At 38.0% G+C, this 21,753-nt stretch overlaps 2 protein-coding genes across 2 annotated transcripts in view; one reads left to right on the forward strand and one right to left on the reverse strand.

The window, feature by feature from the left end:
- CTNNA1 (catenin alpha 1) overlaps positions 1-21,753 on the forward strand; it is a 174,374-nt gene that overhangs the window by 101,783 nt on the left and 50,838 nt on the right. The window lies entirely within an intron of this gene.
- On the reverse strand, positions 10,942-17,533 carry LRRTM2 (leucine rich repeat transmembrane neuronal 2). The gene is made up of 2 exons (XM_007517546.3): positions 16,938-17,533; positions 10,942-16,577 (listed from the first exon to the last, which is right to left on the reverse strand). Exons 1-2 carry the CDS (start codon positions 16,939-16,941, stop codon positions 15,031-15,033), a joined length of 1,551 nt encoding a protein of 516 aa, XP_007517608.2. The 5' UTR covers positions 16,942-17,533; the 3' UTR covers positions 10,942-15,030.

Below are 21,753 nucleotides of genomic sequence, written 5' to 3' on the forward strand. Positions count from 1 at the left end.
GGGAAAATCTGCACTGGGTGACGCTTCACCAGTGATGGAGCATTACTATAGTGATTTCTCCTCTCTCTCTTGGTTTCTGTGTCCTTCCCTCACCCTCTATCTTTAAAATCAAGAAGGGCTTGCAGGGAATGTTATAACCATGCAAGTGTAGAGCCCCAGCAACAACCCTGGTGACTACTAAATAATAAGCAGGCAAACAAATAAATAATAAAAGGTAGTGGGAAAACAGTAGGAGTTAATTTCTGGTCACCTCTCTGCTTGGGTTCTTCCTGTTTTGGTTGAATAAACATGAACATAGATTTCTTAAGTCTGTGGAAAAAGCTTGCATAGCTGATAATTACTGTGGTTTGCCTAGATGGAGAAATCTAGCTGTACGACTTATAAAAAAAAAAGGGAATGAATTAAGTGTACATATTTTTTGAGACATTGAAGATCCCTTAAAGTATTAGAAGTCTTTCTAAAGATAAATTACTAGAGAGGGAACCAAAGGCATGAAAAAGTTAAATTCAGGTAGGGAATGGGGATTTTGAATTTCTGAAGCTCGTTGCTATTGTGAAATGTAACCCTTTAGAATTCATTTTTGATTTCTGTAATTAACACAGGCAATAGATTGTGTTGGCAGCCATGCCACATAGTATTTACACAAAAACAGCTCTACTGAGTTTTTTTTTAACAGTGCAATAATCAATGAACTTCTTCTGAAAATATCAAATTAAACCTTATAAAAAGATTCTTTTGTAGTATGTGAGGGAATAAAATTAACAGATTATTACTACATTGTGCTATTGCATTTGTGCTTAATATTTGCAGCGTATTATGGACCCAGAAATTATTGTTCTAAAATTTTTAAACTTAATTTTACAAAAATTTCAAGAGCACATGGTTAAGATTTAAAAGTGGAGTGTAGTTTTTAGAGTTTAGGGAATCCAGTCAAGAATTTGTACTATAATTTATAAAAGCAGAAACTGGTTTTGCCTTAGTTGTATCTAATTCATGGGACGATGTCCTTATTGAAACATGAAAAGAAAGTGTAAATATGAATCATTGGACAAACTGTACCTTTTAAGAAAAGATTTTTTAGATTAGAGATTAATAGTGAAGACTTAAAGTTTAACATGGAGACTTTGATGCTTTATTTAGTACATTATGTTGGTTTATTTCTTACATGTCTTTTCCCTAATTCCCTAACTAGTTGTAGTTGTCCATTTTTCTTAAATAGAGCTCTTGGGGAGAGTCATTTATTCTGACCACTTGTTCTTAGCCTTTTCCCTTTATAATCTTTCTCTTCATCTCCCTTAGTAGTCTTTTCCTGATAAATGAATACGTTGTTCTCAGCAAAACAAAACAAAACTTCCATGAATATATTTTTCTAAATCACTACTTTGCTCATCACGTCACAGCCATCTCCAGACATCTGTAATGGCTTCTTTTGCTTATTACATTAAATCTAGGAGCTGTCCTTATTCCCAGAGACCCCTGACACCTGACCCTACACACTGATCTTGCCTTACTTAGCTCTACTTAATTAGTATTAGGCAAATAATTTCAGCTACTTTCACACTCAGCTATATTGAAATTCTATTGATACTTTTGAATCAAATTTAAGACCCACTTTCCCACTACATTTCTTCAGTGTCCTCTCTTTGCTCTCAGTAAGAATTTAGGTGGCACTATTAAATTTTTTTGTGAGGTCTATTCCCCAGAGAATGTCTGAAATTCATGTGGATGAGGTCCAGATTGAGGAGGACTCTGTTCAGTTTCCTGCTAAGTAGCAACATTCCCATTGACTATAGAGTGGCACTAATAAATTAATATTCTTGTTTTGTTCTCTTACATTAGCTTCATGCTGAATATTGCTAAGTTTTTATCTTTGACTAAATGTCTGAGGCCAAAAATCTATCACTTTAGCATCTTTAATAGTGGATAATGAGGTATTCTTTGTTGAATTATATAAAAGTATTTAGTGAATGGGATTAGAAAAATCAATCATCTTGTAGAGTGCATGCTTTACCCTTTGAGAACCTGTGTTCAAGCTTCTGGCGAGCACAGGAGTACCTGCATGAGGAAGCTTTGTGAATGGTGAAGTGGTGCTGTGGTGTCTCCTTCATCCCTCTCCTCTCACTGTCTATAAAATCATAATCGTGAAATAAAAGTCTGCCAGGAGCAATAGAATTGTGCAGACACAGACCCCCAGTGATAACAAGTACATTTGCTCTGGTGGCCAAAATTTTTTGAGACCAGAGAGATAACTCATTAGGGCTTGTGCCTTGCTATGTACACATCCTGTTTAGAGCTCAGCTCCCAGGAGCAACCCACCCACCCACACCCTGTTGGAGTATGGGAGTGCCATGGCACTGGGGGAGGCTCTGGTATCTGTCTCTCTCTGAATGAAAAAGTTAGTCCGGGAGTGGTGAAATTGCATGTATATGACGCTCCCAACACATGCACAGAGATAATATGACAGCCCATGCTTTAGGGCTTACTACGCGCCAGAAATTGTTCTAAATTCTTTACAAACTTCTCATTTATTTTCCAGAGCCTATGTTTGGTACTGCTTAAGCATAGGTGCTCTACTTTGAACCCATCCAGGTTCTAGTGTTTAAACTCTAACTACCATGCATTACGATAGGTCTAGTTGAAAAGAATAATGTGTTAGATTGTAAAGATAACCAATATAATTGTAATTACATTGTCCTTTACCTCACAGCATTTTATTATGGAAATTATCAGACAGAGAAACTGAAAGAATTATACAATGGATGGACACACACACACACACACACACACACACACACACACACACACACACACACTCTCTCTCTCATTTTCTATATAGTTAACATATTATACTGATATATATCAGTTGAATGTTTACTTACCCATTTTTGTAACCCTCTCACTATTTTTATTTCAAAGTTAATTATAGACACTGGATATTTTCCCTATAAATAATTGTAGTTTGCATTTCATAAAGAATTCATTTCTAGACAATTAAGGTTCAACCATTAAAGCCCCACTCTACCACTGATGGCACTACATTTATTTGGTTTTGTCTTTGCTGTTGTTCGTGGTACTAGGGATTGAACCCAAGGCCTTACACGTGTAAGGAATGCAGTCTATTGTTGAACCACTTCACCAGCCTCTAGAATTCAGATCTCTATAGTAAATTTTATACACTGTGAGATGTACCAATTTAAAATGTACCTATTTAGTGAATTTTGATAAACACATGGACTTTGTAACTCATACTTCTTTTGGGATAGGGAAAAGTATATGGTTGTCTTTTTAAATATTAGACTGTTAATTCAAATATATAAGCTGTACATTCCTCCCAAATTAAAACCTACTTTTCTGATTGTCCTGTGACTTATCATCGGTTTTGTTTATTTTTATTTATTTATTTATTATTTATTGCCACCAGGGACTCAGTGCTGGCACTACAAATCCACTTCTGGTAGCCATTTTTCTTTCCCTCCCTCCCTCCCTCCCTCCCTCTGTCCCTCCCAATTTTATTTGTTAGGACAGAGAGAAATTGAGAGGAGAGGGAGAGAGAAAAAGTAGACACCCGAAGACCTGCTTAACAGTTTGTGAATCTTCCCCCTGTAGGTGGGGAACCAGGCCTCAAACCCAGGTCTTACCACATACATGGTAATGTGTGCTCTAAACCAGGTACTTCACTGCCTGGCCCTCATTAGTTCTTTAATTTATTATACTGACTTGAGAGCAGTCTCATTTCAAGCATCTTCTTAGTAGGAAGAACCTATATAGAATGTAGAAGGGTGGGGGTCGGGTGGTAGAGCAGAGGGTTAAGCGCACATGGCGCAAAGCGCAAAGACTGCCATAAGGATCCCGGCTCAAGCCCCCGGCGCCCCACCTGCACAGGCGGTGAAGCAGGTCTGCAGGTGTCTGTCTTTCTCTCTCCCTCTCTGTCTTCCCCGCCTCTCTCCATTTCTCTCTGTCCTATCCAACAACGAATGACATCAACAATAACAATAATAACCACAACAAGACTTGAACAAGGGCAACAAAAGGGGAAAAATGGCCTCCAGGAGCAGTGGATTCATGGTGTAGGCACAGCCCCAGCAATAACCATGGAGCCAAAAAAAAAAAAAAAAAGAACGTAGAAGGGTGATGAATGATGCACAGTTTAAGGTAGTCAAAACCCTTACTTTCTAAAGCAGTATGTGTGTACAGGTCCTCAGTATATAGGTCTGTTACCTCTGGTTTATGGTTGGTACTAGAGATTGAACCTAGGAACTCAGCTCAGAGCCTCAGGCTTAAAAGTCATTTGCATGGGAGTCGGGAGGTAGCTCATGTGGCGCAAAGCGCAAGGACTGGCTGGAGCCCCCAGCTCCCCACCGCAGGGGAGTCACTTCACAGGCGGTGGAGCAGGTCTGCAGGTGTCTGTCTCTCCCCCTCTCTGTCTTCCCCTTCTCTCACCATTTCTCTCTGTCCTATCTAACAATGATGACATCAACAACAATAACTACAACAACAGTAAAAAAAAAAAAACAAGGGCAACAAAAGGGAAAATAAATAAATATAAAAAATTAAAAACAAAAAAGTCATTTGCATAACCATTATGCTGTCTCCCCAGCCTCTGCTGTAGAAACTTTTATGTATCTTTAATGTTGGAAGGATACTGCCTATGAAACTCATCTTTCTTTTGGTTGACAGCCATGGGATAAATATTCTTGAAAGACATCCATCAGAGTGGTGTAAGAGAAAAGTATGAGTCTTTGAATCATTTATCTATACTCATTCCCTCGGTCATCTCATTGACTTTAAATACCCTTATTAAAAGGGGGGGGGGTTATATAGCATAGTGGTTATGCAAAAAGCACTCATACCTGAGGCTCTGAACCAGGTACAATCCCCTGCACCACCATAAGCCAGGACTGAGTAGTGCTCTGGTAAAAAACAAACACCTTTATTACACTGGTGATGGCTTCCAAATATTTATACCCAATCGAGATATTTCCCCTCAGTTAAATGTACTACATCAAAAATTTAGTCATTTTTAATCCCTCTTCAACCTAGTCTTCCTGTACTGTTGTGCTATATATATATAGAGAGAGAGAGTAGGTGAGGTTGGGAGAACTAATGCAGTTTCCAGTGGAAGGAATGGGGACAGAGAACTCTGGTGGTGGGAATACCTCGTTATCTGATAATTTTGTAAATTAATATTAAATTGCTAATAAAATTGTTTTTAATTCTGCATAGCTGAAAATTCATAACCATGTCCTCAACAACATTCTCCTTCATGTCCTAAAGCAAATTCCCTATCTCCAAAAAGGGGGTAAAATAGATATTCATATTAAATATATGAAGGGTTTTTGGGGTGTTATTTGGTCATTGAACTGAGACAGTTTGGAGGTAGTAGAGGTGGTGGTAGTGGCCATGGCAATGTTAGGGTCTCTTGCATACATGATTCCGGTGCTCCTGGACGGACTAGTAACTGGCGGAAAAAAACACCTCAGACAGAGCAAGAGGAGGAGACACCACAGCACTGCTTTGCCATCAATTGAACTTTGAATGCTAATTATTAAATTAAAAAAGAGCAAAACAATATTTCTTAAATGATTGGTATTCTTAGTGTTTTTGATAGTTAAAGCAAAATAAATATTATTTGATATTTGAATCTGTACAAATGAAAGGGCAGACTGACTAAACAGTTCAGGTAAGTGACTTCTAAGATTTCTCAAATTGTGTATTTTACTTAATAGAACAGAGAGTTTGGGTGGGGTAAGGGAAGATAGAAATCTAAGAGACCCGCTTCACTGCTAACGAAGCTTCCCCCCTGCATGTGGGAAGTGGGCTCTCGAACCTGGGTCCTCACACATGCAAATGTATGTGCTCAACTGAGTGTGCCACCACCTGGCCTCCTCAAGCTGCAAGTAAGGAATGTTTTAAAAAATTGCAGACCTGGAGGTGGCACAAAGGATGAGGCATTGTCTTCTGAACATGAAGTCCTGAGTTTAATCTCCAGCCTCACATATGTAAGAGTGACACTCTCGTTCACTCTTCATTTCTATTCCTTTCATTTGTTCATTTGCTCATTTGTTTGTTCATTCATCTTCTCTCATATGAATACATCTTTTTTTTTTTAATTATAGGTCTTAGAAAATGCAAGCTTAGGAGTGTATAGAGCACAACTGAATGGTTTCCCCTTCAATAAGTTTCTTAGAATTATAGAGGCCATAAAAAGAAACAAGTGGGTGACAAGATATTTGTATATTGGTAAATAACGAAAGAGAGCAAACTCAGAGTCCTGGCTTTTTGAAAAGTGAATGAGGATTGTTAAGTGAAGAAAGATAGTGGTTTTTCTTAACTGGATAAGCTGAATCATTGTCTTAGTTCTTAACTTGAAAAATCTGAGCCATATGAGATTTCCCATTCTACTCAGACTAAATGAATGTATTCATTCAGGCAGGTTAATTCTGAGTAACCTTTATATTTAATAGGAATTTTAGTACTGTGGAGGAATCCTGTCACAAGCATAGCCTCCTGTATGCAGTGAATGCAGTGAACTGATGATTTTCCTTGTGGTTTTACATTCTCATACCCTCCTTGCTCACATCCTAATTCTGGCAAATCTGTTTAGGAACCAAATCTGCCATAATTGGATGGGCTCTTTCCTAAATTAGATGTGGTAGACATGAAGAATATTTTTCTGTGCCCCCCCCCCAAAAAAAAGCATAATAGTGATTTTTTTGGTTCAAGCCCCCAGCTCCCCACCTGCAGTGGCACACACTTCATGAGTGGCAAAGCAGGTCTGCAGGTGTCTTTCTCTGTCCTTCTCTATCTCCTCTTCCCCTCTCAGTTTCTGTTTGTCCTATCTAATAAAAGTGGACAAAATGGCCTCCAGGAGCAGTGGATTCATAGTGGTGGCACCGAACCCCAGCAATAACCCTAGAGGCAGGAAGAAAAAAAAAAGAATTTCAGGGAGCAATTGCAGGAGTACAATGTGTTTATATTTTTGATGGATCTGTTGCATCTATTTGTTTATATGCTGCTATCAAAAATAGCAACCATTTTTTCTTTGTGCTAGCCTATTGTCAGGACTTTGTATATACTAAATACCTTGGCGGTTGTTTCTACTGTTAATTTCATATTAGTAAGAGGCCCAAGGCATAGAGAAGTTGAATGGCTTTTTGGGTGTGTGTCGGGGAGTGTGTGTGTGTGTGTGTGTGTGTGTGATGGATCCCGTTGTGAAGCAGATCTCAGTTGCTGTGCTATTTAATCCTGTTGAAATTTAGGTGTTTTTTTCTAGTGGCATATAGAATGGATTTTAAAGAGACTAATTTCTGACAGCTATTCAGACTATGATTGCTTTATCTTTTTAATTTTTTTAATTAGTTATCATTTTCAGATTTCTTACCCAAGGAGAACATTTCTGATTATGATCAGCACAAGGAGAAATGATACTTGAAATGTGCTTCTCTTTGTTTCATTATATAGTAGAAGATTTAAGAATTTATATTGTACTTCTAGTCTAGGAGATGGTTATTATAACATATCAGATATTTACAGGGTGTCCCTTATGTTATGGAACATTGTAATTTGGGCCTGAGAGAAGTCATGCAGAGGAAGCATAAAGTGTTCTTCCCAGTAGGTGCATGTTCTTTCTTGTCAACTTAATAAACTTCAGACTGGTTCACCACAAAGGCTTGTTCACCACAAAGCATGAAACTTACTTGAGTAGGTTCCTTACCCTTAGACTTCCGAAGGCTTGACTGGAAGAGCAAGTCTATGTATTCTCAAAAACTTCTTTTGAAAGGGCTGGGTGGTGGTATACCTGGTGCAAGGGCCTAGGTTCAAGCCCCTGGTCCCCACCTGTAGTGAGCGGAGTTTCACAAGTGGTGAAGCAGTGCTATAGGCATCTCCCCCCCCCCCTTTTTTTTTTTTATCTCTCCTGCCTTCTCAGCTTCTCTCTATCCAAAATAAATAAATTTTTTTAAAAAGGAAAATTAAAGCCTCCTTTGAGATACCATCTTTAGGATTGATGAAATCTCTAGATTCACACACATTTGCATTGTAATTTCAATATTATTATTATTCTTTAATTAGAGACCCAGAGCATTATTTTAATACATGCAATGCCAAGGCTCCAACTTGAGATCTCATGCTTGAGAGTCTTACTCACTGTATCATCTTCCAGACTGCTCCAGATGTTTTTGAATCCTCTGAGAGTTAACATGAATCCTTAAGGTTATGAATCTTTGCCGTCACTCTTTTTAAATTCTTGTTACTCCAACTATTCTATTTTTTAAAAAATATTGTTTTGCTAGTTTATGTTTTATGTTTTCATTTTGTTTATCAGAGCACTGCTCATCTCTGGGTTATAGTGTTATGGGGATTGAACCCTGAGACTTTGGAGCCTCAGACATGAGAATCTGTTGGCATACCCATTATGCTATCTACCCCCGTACTCCAACTATTATAAATGTATCATCCTAATTTTCTTTGACCTTATTAGAAGTATATTCTATGTAAATGATAAGATATATTGATTTGGAAATTTTAAATGCTGATCAGTTGCCCTCTGTATTTGGCAACTAGATTATGGTTTTATCACAAGGGGAGTATTTTGTTTCTGATGATGATATAATAAGTGGGGCATATAATTTTGGTTCTTATTTCCTAGAAAAACACTCCCCACCTCACCTACACCCTCCCCCATACACACATACATTGAGAATGTGTATGTATTTGGAAGGTATACAAACACCACGGACTAGAAGTGTTCTTATTCTCTGAACATAATTGCTAATGTATATTCACTAAATTTATATTTGACTGTGAGGTTGTTTTTTTTTTAAATTTTTTATTTATAAAAAGGAAACATTGACAAAACCATAGGATAAGAGGGGTACAGTTTCGCACAGTTCCCACCACCAGACCTCCGTATACCAACCCCTGCCCTGATAGCTTTCCTACTCTTTAACCCTCTGGGAGTATGGACCCAGGATCATTTTGGGATGCAGAAGGTTGAAGGACTACGAGTTTTTAAAACATGTCTTTGCATGGTTCTTGCTAAGGTCTCTTCATCAAATTGTAAAAAGGTTTTGAGGATTGGCTCTGGCTTGCAGTTTTTTTTGGATAGGACAGAGAGAAATTGAGGGGAGGGGAAAACAGACACCTGCAGACCTGCTTCACCACTTGTGAAGAGATGCCTTTACAGGTGGGGAGCCAGGGACTCGAACCGGGATCCTTGCCTTGGGACCTTGAGTATAGCAATAAGTACACTCAATCAGATGAACCACTGCCTGGCCCCCTGGTTTGCAGTTTTAAAATCTGGTTCCCACGTGAGCGAAGAACCTTCTTTTCTAGGTGGTGATGGAACCTTTGGCCACTGCCTTCAGGATTGTTGTTTACAGCCATTCCTTAATGTTGAGTTTCCAGTGGGAGTTCTGAGTTGGAGGTTTTGGGGGTAGGTTTTGCATAGGGGGTGTGGGTGGTCCTCCACACAGAAAGGGGCTGCATATTCATTTTGAAGGTATAGCAAAACTCATTGCAACTGGCTATGGAAATTCCTTGTTTTGTAATGTCTCTTTCAGAGAGGGAAGACTCAGCTTTCATTGACTAGTGAGGAAGAAAGTGAAATTCATGCTAAGGAGAGGTGTTTTGAATAACTGTGATTTTCACCTTTCTCCTTTCTTTGTAAAAGACAATTTGTAGTACAGTTTGTCTCTCTAACAGAGGCTTAAATATTCAGCTGGTCGGGTATATTTAGAGAAAGAAGAAAATCTCTTTAAACAGGCCTTGAAGAAATCTATTATGAATTTGAGTGGGAACCTAAGGATACTGTGGCATGCAGGAAAAGCTAATTAAAATAACTGATAAATCAGATATAGCTTTAGATGGAATTTTCAAATTGAAATGTACAGGAGTTATTCTGTAAAATGTCTGGTTTTAACTTCATAAAGTTTAGAAATTTTTTTCCCTTTGTGTGCTTTGAAATCACCATCACTTATGCCCTCTAGTGCATAGTGGGTGAGTTTAGCAGTAAAGCTTTGCATTTTTCCTGTCTTTGCTCTAGTTACTGCTGAGAATCCTAGTAACTATGCTCTCGATCTCTCTGATTCCTTTGTCTGATTCCTTTGTCCTTGGCTTTTAGGCAAAGGATGACCCTTTTTCTTCCTCCTTGTTGAGTCCTGTTGTACCTTTAGAAATGGAGAAGCAATAAGTGTATTTTGTCAAATATGGCAGACTCCTGGTGTTCAGTTCCTCCAGGCCAGTAAACCCCTTCCCCATCCTCCCAGGTATAGATAGCATCCTTTGGGGGCGAGGTGGTTTTCCATGCCAAGCAAGGGACATAAGTTGAAATCTTCTATTACAGAGGAGCATGCAGAAAGGGTGGGGATACAACTCAGTGGTCGAATATATGCTCCATATGTATAGGACTATTCATTCAATCCCCAGCACTCTCCTTCAAAACAGAAGCAACACCAAAAATATTCCTTTCCTTCTGCCCCCAACCCCACTCATACTTACTGGAACTGACTTCTGGGATAGAGTGGGTCATGTAGGAATTCTAGAGATCTCAGCATGGTCAGCACCGGTGGGGTCTACTTTATAAATGTAGGGGGGAAACCTCTCTTTGTTGGCTATTGGCAATTGAATGCAATAATAAAAAAAAATCTCCCCCATGCTATGGTGGAAATTCACTATTGGGGATTTTGAACTATGGACTATGAGTTGTTTGTCTACTGACACTAAGTCTTGTGACAAAGAAGCCTCTGACTGCATAATTACTGTTGACTAGCATGGTGGTGACTTTATCCAGGCATTGTAACCCATATGCCTTGTCACAATTCCCCTTACCTTTACTTTCTTCTTAGCCTAGTTTTGCCTTTCTTTGAATGAAGATAGGTAATACTTAGCTGCCTCCCCCCAACTGATACATTTGGTGTTGTAAGACAACTGTTCACGTAAGGTTTCTGTATCTGCCTCAAATTTTTTCAAGTTTCATATGTCGAAATTGATAGGTTACCAAGGAAAAGCTAAAAAAAAAAAAGACATTCATTTTTATATTATACTCAGTTTTAATAACAAAACTTTCCTGTACACCATACTTTTGTTATCACCCCACCCCCACCCCAGCCCCTTGATATAATAGTATTTTGTTCCCACCCCCCAACCCACTTGCCCATCTCCCACCAAAAAACCAAAAATGGCTCTTAAGGTGATTGAACACAATGTGTTTGCAGTGTACTTTAGTTTCCAGTCATAGTATTGATAGGAAGGTTCACTATACATTCCATAGATCTGACTTTTTAAAAAAATTACTAAGAAAAAATAGGTTAGTTGAAGGAATAGCAGATGTTTCCAAATGTTTGCAATAGCAGTATGAAAGCTGAAACAGTCATTTTCTATTTGTTTTTGGCCTTAAAATACTTAAGTAGTGCAAGTTTGCCCTAGGTTAGGAAGAAAAACTTAATTTTCTATGAGTAATTTTATCTTTCTCTTTGATGGTTGAAGCATTTAAACCAGTAAGATAATGAAAAGCATGTTCCCACACAGACTTTTGAGATAGGTCTGTTACTGTATTACTCTATTAAGAAAATGATCACAAGTCAGTTTCTAAAAATATTCTTTTAAAATTTCATATTAATATGCATACTTTGAAGAGGACAGGGCATTTGTAGGCCCACCCCCAATAATTGTGTATAGGAAGTATGCCTCATTAAAAAAGGTATGCTTGCTCTGAATTTTAAGATTCAAATCTAATACTTGGTGGCTGGCATTAGAATAAGCAGATGGATTTTGATAATTAGTGGAATTAGGAAGTTCAGTGAATTCCACTCATTGAATTGGTACAGAAATTAACATAGGCACATTAAGAAATAACATGTGTTAGTGCAGATTTTTTGCCCTAAAAATTAGTATTATTTGGCTACTTGATGTAGGCAGTGGGCATTCTTCGGGTTGTGTGTGGATTTGTAAATTTTATCAACCCACTCATTTCAGAAAGGTGACTGAATTCCCTTATGAGCTACAGAAATGGTTTATAAATTATTCCAAACTCTTAGATACTAGGTGGCATCACAGCCTTCTTTAACTTCTATTTTCCCAGGGAGATTTTTTTGGTTCTTGATTAAGTGATCAGTTTTCCTCTAACCTTGAAAACTAATATTAAAAAGAGCATGTGTATGTGCACGCACATGTGCAGCGGGAGAGGTTGAAAAATACAAAACTATACTGTACACTGAAAAACAAAAGCCCTGTTATCAGAATCTGCAGTGTATCTGTGATGCTGCTCTACTCTAGTCAGTTGGTAAATACTGTACATATGACTTACAATCTCATCTTCAGACCTGTGCAGATAACAAAATACAAAATTAAATGGAATGTCTTGCCTTTTATAGGTAATTGAAAAGATAAGTTTGCTCATGAATTAAAAATAAAAAATGTTATTTAGCACTGTTAATTTCACTTTTCTCAGCAAGTATTACTAAGAAAATGAAAGGCAACATTTTTCCATCAGTTATTTTTTAGCTGCAGAGTATGCCTGGTGGCCCTGCATATCCTGTTCCCTTGAATTACTAAATTAATCATCCAGTTTACTTTTATATATACATTGGATTTTGCCAGTCTGATTCATTTTGCTAAGTACTTTAAGGGGTAATGTTATTTTCCACATTGTATTTCTCACCCTCTACTCATAGTTTGAATTAATTTTTGTTATGATTATAATAATGAAAAATACTTCTGTCCTTTAAGGGTGATATGTCCAGGACATAGTTGTATTATGACAAAGCTGTTCTCTGACACATGTCCACATTTACTGTAATATATGGGTCGGTCAGTTTTAGCTTGTGGAGCTCCTATTTGTAATGAGGACTGCTGATTCAGTCCTTCTATTGCAAGTAGTGAGATTTATGTTGTAAAATCAGCTTCTGTCCCTGTCCGGGCAGGCCCAAGGCCTAGTTTAACAGTGCAATGCTCTCTGCTAACAATTATCTGAGCTTGACCAAGCTGAGATAATTTGTCAAACTCATCTCCCATGTTAAAATGTTAAAAATGCAGAGATTTTTTTTTTTTAAGCTTAATTTGTTATTTTACTTTTTACTGAGAAACATTTTCTTTGAGATGTAGGTAGATACCCCTGTCTTAGTAAAGTAGAAAAAAACATTGGATTAAAACTCATTGGTTAAATTGACATCTCAGCATGTTACTTTAACCCTTAGGGTACAAGTATTCATTGACTAAAGAATTTTGTATTAATGACCATGTCATGGTAAGGAAAAAATAAATGGGGAGGGAGGAGGCTTCCCCAAGTATGTGTATCTTTTCCACATATACTAAATGTCAGTTCTAAAATGTTCATTTTTTTCTAAAATCAAGTCAAATTTCCCAGTTTACCAGACTACATGCATGGAACCTTGCTTATAGAAAAATTCTGTCTGAATTGGTAGCTTGCATCGAAATACCAAATATGGAGATTATAGTTTAAGAAAAGAGATACTGTGGCACTTTTCTGAGTGAAAAATATGGCATTATTAACATTTGTTAATAATGGAACATCAATTTAACCCTAGAGAACCTCTCCATATTTTCCCTGGCTAGTTGCAGGTCCCAGGGCCTTGCCCATTTGGTGCAGATTATGTGTAGTTACCAGTTTATCTCAGTCATGATTGCATTTAAACTTTAGCTCAGCTGTATTTGCCAGCTAGATTTTAAAATGCTGCCTTTTCCTTCCATCCCCTATCTCGGCACCACCTTCAAGTTACCACTGTGCGGCTGCATAGGCATGTAGAGTGTTCTGCCATGAGAAGATTTGACTCAGTAATATGTTACTTCCTTTACTTAGAAGGAACTGTTCTTAATAGTGTATATATCACTATTAAAAGATGAAATTTTAGCATATAATGTTTAAAGAGTGATTGTTCACGGCTCCTTTTACAATTTAGTCTAAGAAGAATTGGTGTTCTGCCTGTTGCTAGCCAATTATTTTTAATTTGGCTCTTTGAGGTTTGAGGATCAGGAAAAGGCAAAAGAGGTTTTAACCCCTTTTGTCAAGGCATCTTTGATCATGACAGTTGAGAGAGAAACTGATAAGGCTGTTTGTGTGCTTTCAAACTAGATGAGTCAGTCATAGAATTATTAAGTTGACTGAATTTAACTCTTTTCTCTCCAAAATAATTTGTTCACATATAAATGCAAATAAAGGGTTTAGTAAGCTAATTAGTAAAATGGTAATTTAAAGCTAGTTTAAATTGTCTAAATGCTGTAAAACTCAACATGTCCATTATAAGGCAAACTTAAGATGTGTGATTTGAAGTCAGTGTTAAGTATTTAGTATTGATTTAATTGTAATGAGACCTTTTCACAGTCACTTGGATTCATTATTTAAATACATCAGTCACTCAGCTTATTAGAATTACATAAAGGGTTCTTGATTTCATGGTGTAGACTTTGATAACATCTACCAACCCAGGCAAAAAAAATCTGGAAGAAAAATGTTTAATATTTACCAATCTTAATCATACATGAAATCCTACTTCCCACACTGGCAGTAAATTGTAGACTTGCATCAATGCCAAATTATACATGAAACCTTTGCTAAGTATCTTTTCAATCAGCAGGCCAGTTGTGGTTCTTGGGGTAGAGAGCAATAATCAGACAGGTATTGATCTGTATCTTTTTTTTTTTTTTTTTTGCGCAGTAGCTTCTTTCCAAACTGTTTTTAGTAGGAAAAAAAAAATAACGTATGGAGATCTTAGTGTAAATGTTTACACATAATAGTATATATAATTACATACATGAAATGTCTTATTTTGAAGTAAGCATTTCAGACTTTCCAACAAGAGTGCAAATAAATGAGTGAGCATTGTTTCATTTAACACTTAAAATATGATTCATTTAAAAAATTAAAAATACTTCAGTACTTCAAAAAACTTAAGTCTTCAGTTGGCTTGGAAAATTAGGCTTAATGTCACCATTGATAAAAATTAGATATGTATTTAGTCCCTACTATGTAAAATAGATTACTTATCTGATGTGATTTTTGATGACAGGTTCACACTATACTTCACATTCTTTGTATGGCAGCTGCTGACACTTGCACTGTCCATAACCATTAATGATGATGAAGGGTCCTTCATGGGTGGGTTCATACTCATTATATGGTCCTTGATCTGACATGTTTGACATATGGAGTCGTGTTTGGGATCGGAGCTGCCTGTGGTTCTGAATCATTGAGCACTGCCTAATTCTTCTTAAAGTGGGAGGGCAGCACTTCCTGGAGATGAACACTATAAAAATAATAAAAAAGAAAGAAAACAATAAAGCCATTGTTCCTGTAATTACCCGCTGAGTGAAGATGGCATTGTCTGGTTCAGGAAAGTGTTCCTCAGTAGTAACTGCTATGCCTGCAGTAGTTGGGATTTCTTTGTCTCCCACATGGTAACTTGATGAGCTTATTCTTTTTGTGTATTCGGTGGTTGGATCTCTGTAAGTTGTAGCCATGGCAGTGACTGTGGTTGATAAATTCCAGCAGAGCTGAAATCCATGGACTGCATCAAGAATATCCTCTCCTTGGGTGTGGTCAGGGCTGTGGCATAGGATAGAATGCTCCCACCGACCTTGGAAACTGCCCAGCCAGGAGGCCAAACCACATATTCGAGGGCTGCATTCCCAGAGATTGCCAGAGAGGCCAATGGTGGTGAGGGATCTCAAGGAGTTTAAGATCTTAGAATCAAGACTGTTTAACTTGTTGTTATCCATAAGGAGTATTTTTAGATTAGGCATTGTTTCAAACACTGTCAGATCGATGGCTTTGATTTCATTTCCAGTCAGATCTAGCTTTTCTAAAGTGCCCCAAATCCACTCCATCCCACATGTCAAGTTGCTAATTTTGTTCCATTGTAAGAAGAGTGTGTGCAGACTGCTTAGCCGAAGGAAATGAGCAAAATTAATCTTCGTCAGCTGGTTGTGCTCTAGGTGAAGCTCTCTCAGTTTGATTAATCCCGCAAATCCATTACGAGCCAAACTTCGCAAGCGGTTTGTGCTCAAATCCAGAAACTCCAGACTACGACAGTCCCAGAACAGGCGTACTGGGATAGTCCGCAAGGAGTTGGACCGTAAATGTAAGGTCTGTAGCTTCCGAAGGCCATAGAAGAGCTCTGGGTGCAGAGATGACAGTTGATTAAAAGACAGGTCCAAATTTTGCAGGTTAATCAGTTGGGTAAAAGTTGTGTTTGGCAAGTAAAATATTTTGTTGGAACTTAAGATTAACTCCTTAAGTTTATAGAGTCCTTGAAAAGCATCTTCTTTTACTGTTGAAATTTGATTGTGGTCTAAGTGAAGCCAGGTAAGTTGACTGAAGCTGGCAAATTGATCTTTTTCAAGCTCTGTGATGTGATTGTGCCTCAGGGACAGGCCCAGAGAGCCCTTGTCTGTGGTGTTTGGCACTGAGTGGAAGCCCTGAGAGTCGCAGTAGAAGAGCAGCTTCTCACAGCGGCATTTGGGTGGACACGCCATACCCAGGGCAGGCAGCATTTTAAAAATCATACTCATTGCATATATTGCTGCCAGCATAGGGGCCCCTAATGGCCACTTGAAATGTAAGCCTGCAGAATACAATTTAAGGAAAACAAGAAGATAGGATGGTTTTGTTTTTTTCCCCAGCAGAATATATGAGTTATTTAAAAAATAGCAAAACATTATGGTAAAAGATTTTACTGCATACGTCTTATTTTCATTTGCTGCACAACAGCTAATCTTGTTAATTTGACTAAAACAAAACTTAAGCCATTAAAAAAAAAAAAGGTAAAACACGTCCTGTTACATTCTACATATGCTTTCACTTAAACCTTAAAACCCAATAATGTGATACTGATCTTCCTCATAAAATGAAATTCAATGCCTTATAAAATCCTGATGTTTTTTTCTTCACTGATTGTACAAAACATAAGAATACATGGACTTACCCATTCTTCTGAGCACATTGGAGGCTGCATTCAGTCGCGGTTGTTAGACTCAACGCAGTGAGTCTGTAAAAGGCTCTAACATGCAGGAGCCTTTGACCAGTTTCCTGTTTTCCGTGTCCCAGGATTTCTGTGTAAAATGAATCCACTAGGGTGAGTTTTTTCTCCTCTCCTTAGGATATTCCCCTCGAAAGCATTGGTTTCATCTTCTGTGATCACTTTGATCCCCTAATTCAGTTTTGAATACAAGTTACTAATTTTGTCCTTCTTTAACTGCTTAGCTGGTTAGTCAGAGCTTTAACCTCTCCTTTCTTGCAGCCGTTAGTTCTTAACTTGTTGATGGCAGATGGGCAGCTTGTTGCAGAGAAGAGCTCCTAGAGCAGCATGAGTGCATTTACTGAAAAGCTTTTCCAAGAAACAGCACAAGAATGGATTTGCTTATGTGCTGCGACCACACAGAACTGTATATAGGCTGACGTCACCGGGTGACGTGTCTTTTGTTTGGGTTTTCCAGAAGCTTTACTGTTTTAAAGCACCGTGCTTTATAACAGTATTAGGGTCATTGCAAGACCCCCTGATCACAATAAAGCAAGAAGGAAGAAGTCTTGGCTTAAAAACATGGTTTTCCTTCAGTATAGGAAGCAGCAGTGAGGTTGTAATAAAGGCTGCATTCAAGAAGACCCGTCTGAACAGTGAGTTGGGTTAGCAGAGTGATGATTTTTAATGCCTGGGAGAGCCAGTGTTGAGACTGCCGATTCTTCATAGAGAGATCATCTCAGTGGGCAGGAGCTTACACAATTTATGAAATACTAATTTAGCCTATGAAGGTATGACTGGTGTTCAGATAGTTTGGAAAGCTATTCAATCACCTTGTCATGTCTGGTTAAAATAGAAGTATAACTGATTTATTTGTCTCAGATGTGTTGGTAAATTAGTAAGTGGGCTTGGTGTCATAGTAAGAGCTAAACATAAACCAAGAATAAAGTGCCCCCTGGGGGGGGAGCATGTGGTTATTTTACTGTTTCAGAATTTCAGGGGGAACTCTATAAAAAGACTTCTTTGCTCTATTTTGTAATGATGTTTTATTGAGGTACTGGTTGAAAAATAATCCTGATTTGATTTTTTATAGATGTTTTAATAGAAGAAAAGAGCAAATTAATATATTCACGTAATACACTGCATGCCTACTGTGTTAACAGTGGAATAGAAATGATTTAGGACAAATAATAAAGTGTGACTGGTAACGGCCTCAAAATCACATATTCCTTTAATGGATAGTCTCTGCTGATACTGGGATTAGGTCATTGTGGCATTCAAAAAATAGAGCGTTTACACACTTAGCAGCTCCTTCTGGCACACATAAGAACTGACTTTGGGTCACACATATAAGAACTGACTTTTGGGTCACATTGTTGCCATCTTTTGTCACTACAAAAGGTCACACATACTTTGCTGTAGCTGTTTTTATTTGATCTATCTTTCCCTTTAAGTAGTGTGGTTACTTTTCCAAGCTTGGTTATGAATCTATAGTACCATTCTCAGTGTAGCTTAAGCATAAAACATATTTCTGGCATGAGTTAGCATCATATTATTAGGCCTGGTAAATGGTAAGACTTAAAAAAAAAATACAATCCACACATCATACTTTACTGATTTAACATTTCAAGCATTTTCTTTCATACTGTTGGCATATACCCTTGTGAGTCTTACCTCAAACCTGTAGGTAGAAATCCCAGTTACCTGTGGTATCTATGAAACAAGAATATCTTTGGCATACACCGATGTCTGGGGCTTCATCCTATTCAGTAAGTCTCAGGAGGTATTATTTGTCTTAAGAGGTTTTTGTTTCTGTGTTGAAGCTGGAAGACTCCAGGATCCGATAAAAGGTGTTCTGAAAACAGTAGTGAATGCTGATACATAGTTTGAATCTACTTAGTTACAGGACCTCGAGTGGGATTTGAAGTGTAGGAGCGGGAGTCGGGCTGTAGCACAGCAGGTGAAGTGGCGCAAAGCACAAGGACCGGCATGAGGATCCTGGTTCGAGCCCTGACTCCCCACCTGCAGGGGAGTCGCTTCACAAGCGGTGAAGCAGGTCTGCAGGTGTCTATCTTTCTCTCCCCCCCTCTCTGTCTTCCTCTCCTCTCTCCATTTCTCTCTGTCCTATCCAACAACTACGACAACAATAATAACTACAAGGGCAATAAAACAACAAGGGCAACAAAAGGGAATAAATAAATAAAATAAAATAAATATTTTTTAAAAAAAGAAGTGTAGGAGCTTTATATGGAAAAATACCTGGGAAGAATAAACGGAGAGAGGAGATAGCAAGAATACTGTAAGGTCCAGTAGTCTTCAGACCACAGGCTTTGTCTGACACCTGTGAAAAGAGAAGGGGAGAAAAGATTCTACTGGCAGTCTTTAATACTGCAACACAATTCTAAATTTCCTCTGGAAGAAGTTGACCATGAATGAAACTGCACATTCTCAGGAATGGGTTTAAACTAGCAATTCCATAGTTATCCTGCTTGCTGATTGAGGAAACAGTTTTCTTTGGATAAGGTTTAATAAGATTCTTACTGGGTCTGTGACCCTATGTTTCAGTTACTGTTTTGTGCTACAAGGATGTGTTTCCAAAATTTCCTAGAGGAGTCTGAGAAAGGTGGTATTAAGTGTGTGTGTGTGTGTGTGTGTGTGTGTGTAAGCCCTTGGGATACTGTTAAGACCCATATTGAAAAGTCAACCATTCACCTTTAATGAAAAAACCCTTTGCCAGATGGGAGGAGCTAGATTAAATATTTTCTTGAAGTAACCACTTTAGTTACCATTAGACTCAATTGAATTAGAGCAGCCATGATTAGGAATGAGTTATATATGAACATTTAAAAGAAAAAACATCACTTTCCCCCTAGACTCTTGATTTCTTTCTGCTTTCAATCAGCTCTTATGTACTAACAAATGAAAAATACTTAAATTGTATTATCCCAGTACTATTTAGCAGACTTGTGGGGGCAAAAAAAAAAAGTGTCCAGTGAAGGATGAATGCAATCAGGGTAATTATTTTTGATGCATCTGGAGAAGTGGGCAGTAATGCCTGCTGTTTCAAGGCACCCAGAGAGCACAGATCCTTCTAGATTACTGGAAGTTAATCACTTACTATCTCCTTGGGTTCAAGAGTTCCAAACTGTGGAGCCATATATTTGGTGCTTATTTTTAAATTGGTGGAATTGTACCACTTTTTAAAATTATGTGGAGTTTTATGTTATTAAGAAGAAAAGAAAATGGAGATGTACCTGTTGTCACGCACAAAGCCCTGGGTCTAAGCCCTGAATCCCCACATGTGTGTATGTGTGTAGATCCGCTAGTGGGAGAACAGTGTTGCAGGCATCACTTTCCTCCCTCTTCTCTCTTTATAAGCAGCACCAGGGATCAAATGAGTTAGTCCTCACACATGCAGTACCTGTACCCTGCCACTGAGCTATCTCCCTGGCTCTCTCTTTATAATAATTATCTTAGTTAAAAGAATAAACAAATCCATGCTCTTTCTAAATTAAAGCATTTTCTTGGTTTCCATTTTAGAACAACTTTATTCTCCATATGTATGATTTGACTTAAAGTGGCAGTGCAGCTTCTGGAAGGTACTATCCATACGATCTGCTCCAATTCTCACTGCTTTAATTTTTCCTGACAAGGCAAAGGAGAAGTAGAACCTAACCCTTCTCTCTTTGTAAATGGCTTTAAACACATTAAATGAGTTAAGCAACAGAGTTTTGGTGCTATAATTGTCTTCATTCCTCTACATGAAGGTAAGTTCTTAGTAAATATTACTGATTAAGGGAGTATATCTCTTCCTACTTGGAAAAAGCAGATGTAATGACACATATGTGGAATTTTCCATTGGTTTGCGCTAAAGAGGGAGCTGGATTTTATTTTGTTAAAAAGAAAAAATGTTTCTTTAGGACAGTAAATATAGCATAGTGGTTGTACAAAAGACTTTTATGCCCAAGGCTCTGAAGTCCCAGGCTCAATCTCCTGTACCATCCCAACCATAAGCCAGAGCTGAGCAGTGATCTGGTAAAAATAAATAAATAAAACAGTAATAATAAAATGCTTAACTCACAGAACTAATCCTTCAAAATCAGAGTTATGTTGAGGTGCTGTGGATAAATACATTAAACTAGACCTTGCTGCTGCTAGTCATGCTCAGTACTTGGGGAATTCCATCACCTTTATGTAAAGTGATCGTTTTAGGGCCAGGGAGATAGCTTGCTCAGTGGTAGAATATAGGACTTGCATCCCTGAGGCTCCTTTTTCATTTCAAAAATTGTTATTAGTGATTTAATAATGGTTTATAAGATTTTGGCAGTTTAATTCCATACTGTAGCCACAACCAAACCTTTTTATACCCCACCTACTCCCACCCTTTCAATAGTTCTCACAAAGTCTTATGAGTCATTTTGGCAGCTTTTATTGATTCAAGTTCAAGTGTTAACTTGGCCAAAGACATATTTTGGGCGGACAGAAAGTAATAGAAAGGGGTGATGGTCACAAGCATGATGATGAGCTGTATTTCTTCTGATGCTTCAGCTGAAAATTTGTGATTCTCCTTTTTTTAGAGTCATAATCTTTTTTAGGAAGTTGTTGCTGATTGAGATGGCAGGGCTAGGATCATGTGACAGCCAGATTCTATTATGCTTGCTTTATATGGGAATGGGGATCAATCTGGTGGGGAATAAGGTGAAGGGGGTACATTTAAGCCATGAAAAGCCTTTACCTCGTACCACAGAAATAACTCCATGCCAAACCAGTTACACTATAGTTT

This window comes from Erinaceus europaeus, chromosome 2, assembly GCF_950295315.1.
Source record: "Erinaceus europaeus chromosome 2, mEriEur2.1, whole genome shotgun sequence".
NCBI lineage: Eukaryota > Metazoa > Chordata > Mammalia > Eulipotyphla > Erinaceidae > Erinaceus > Erinaceus europaeus.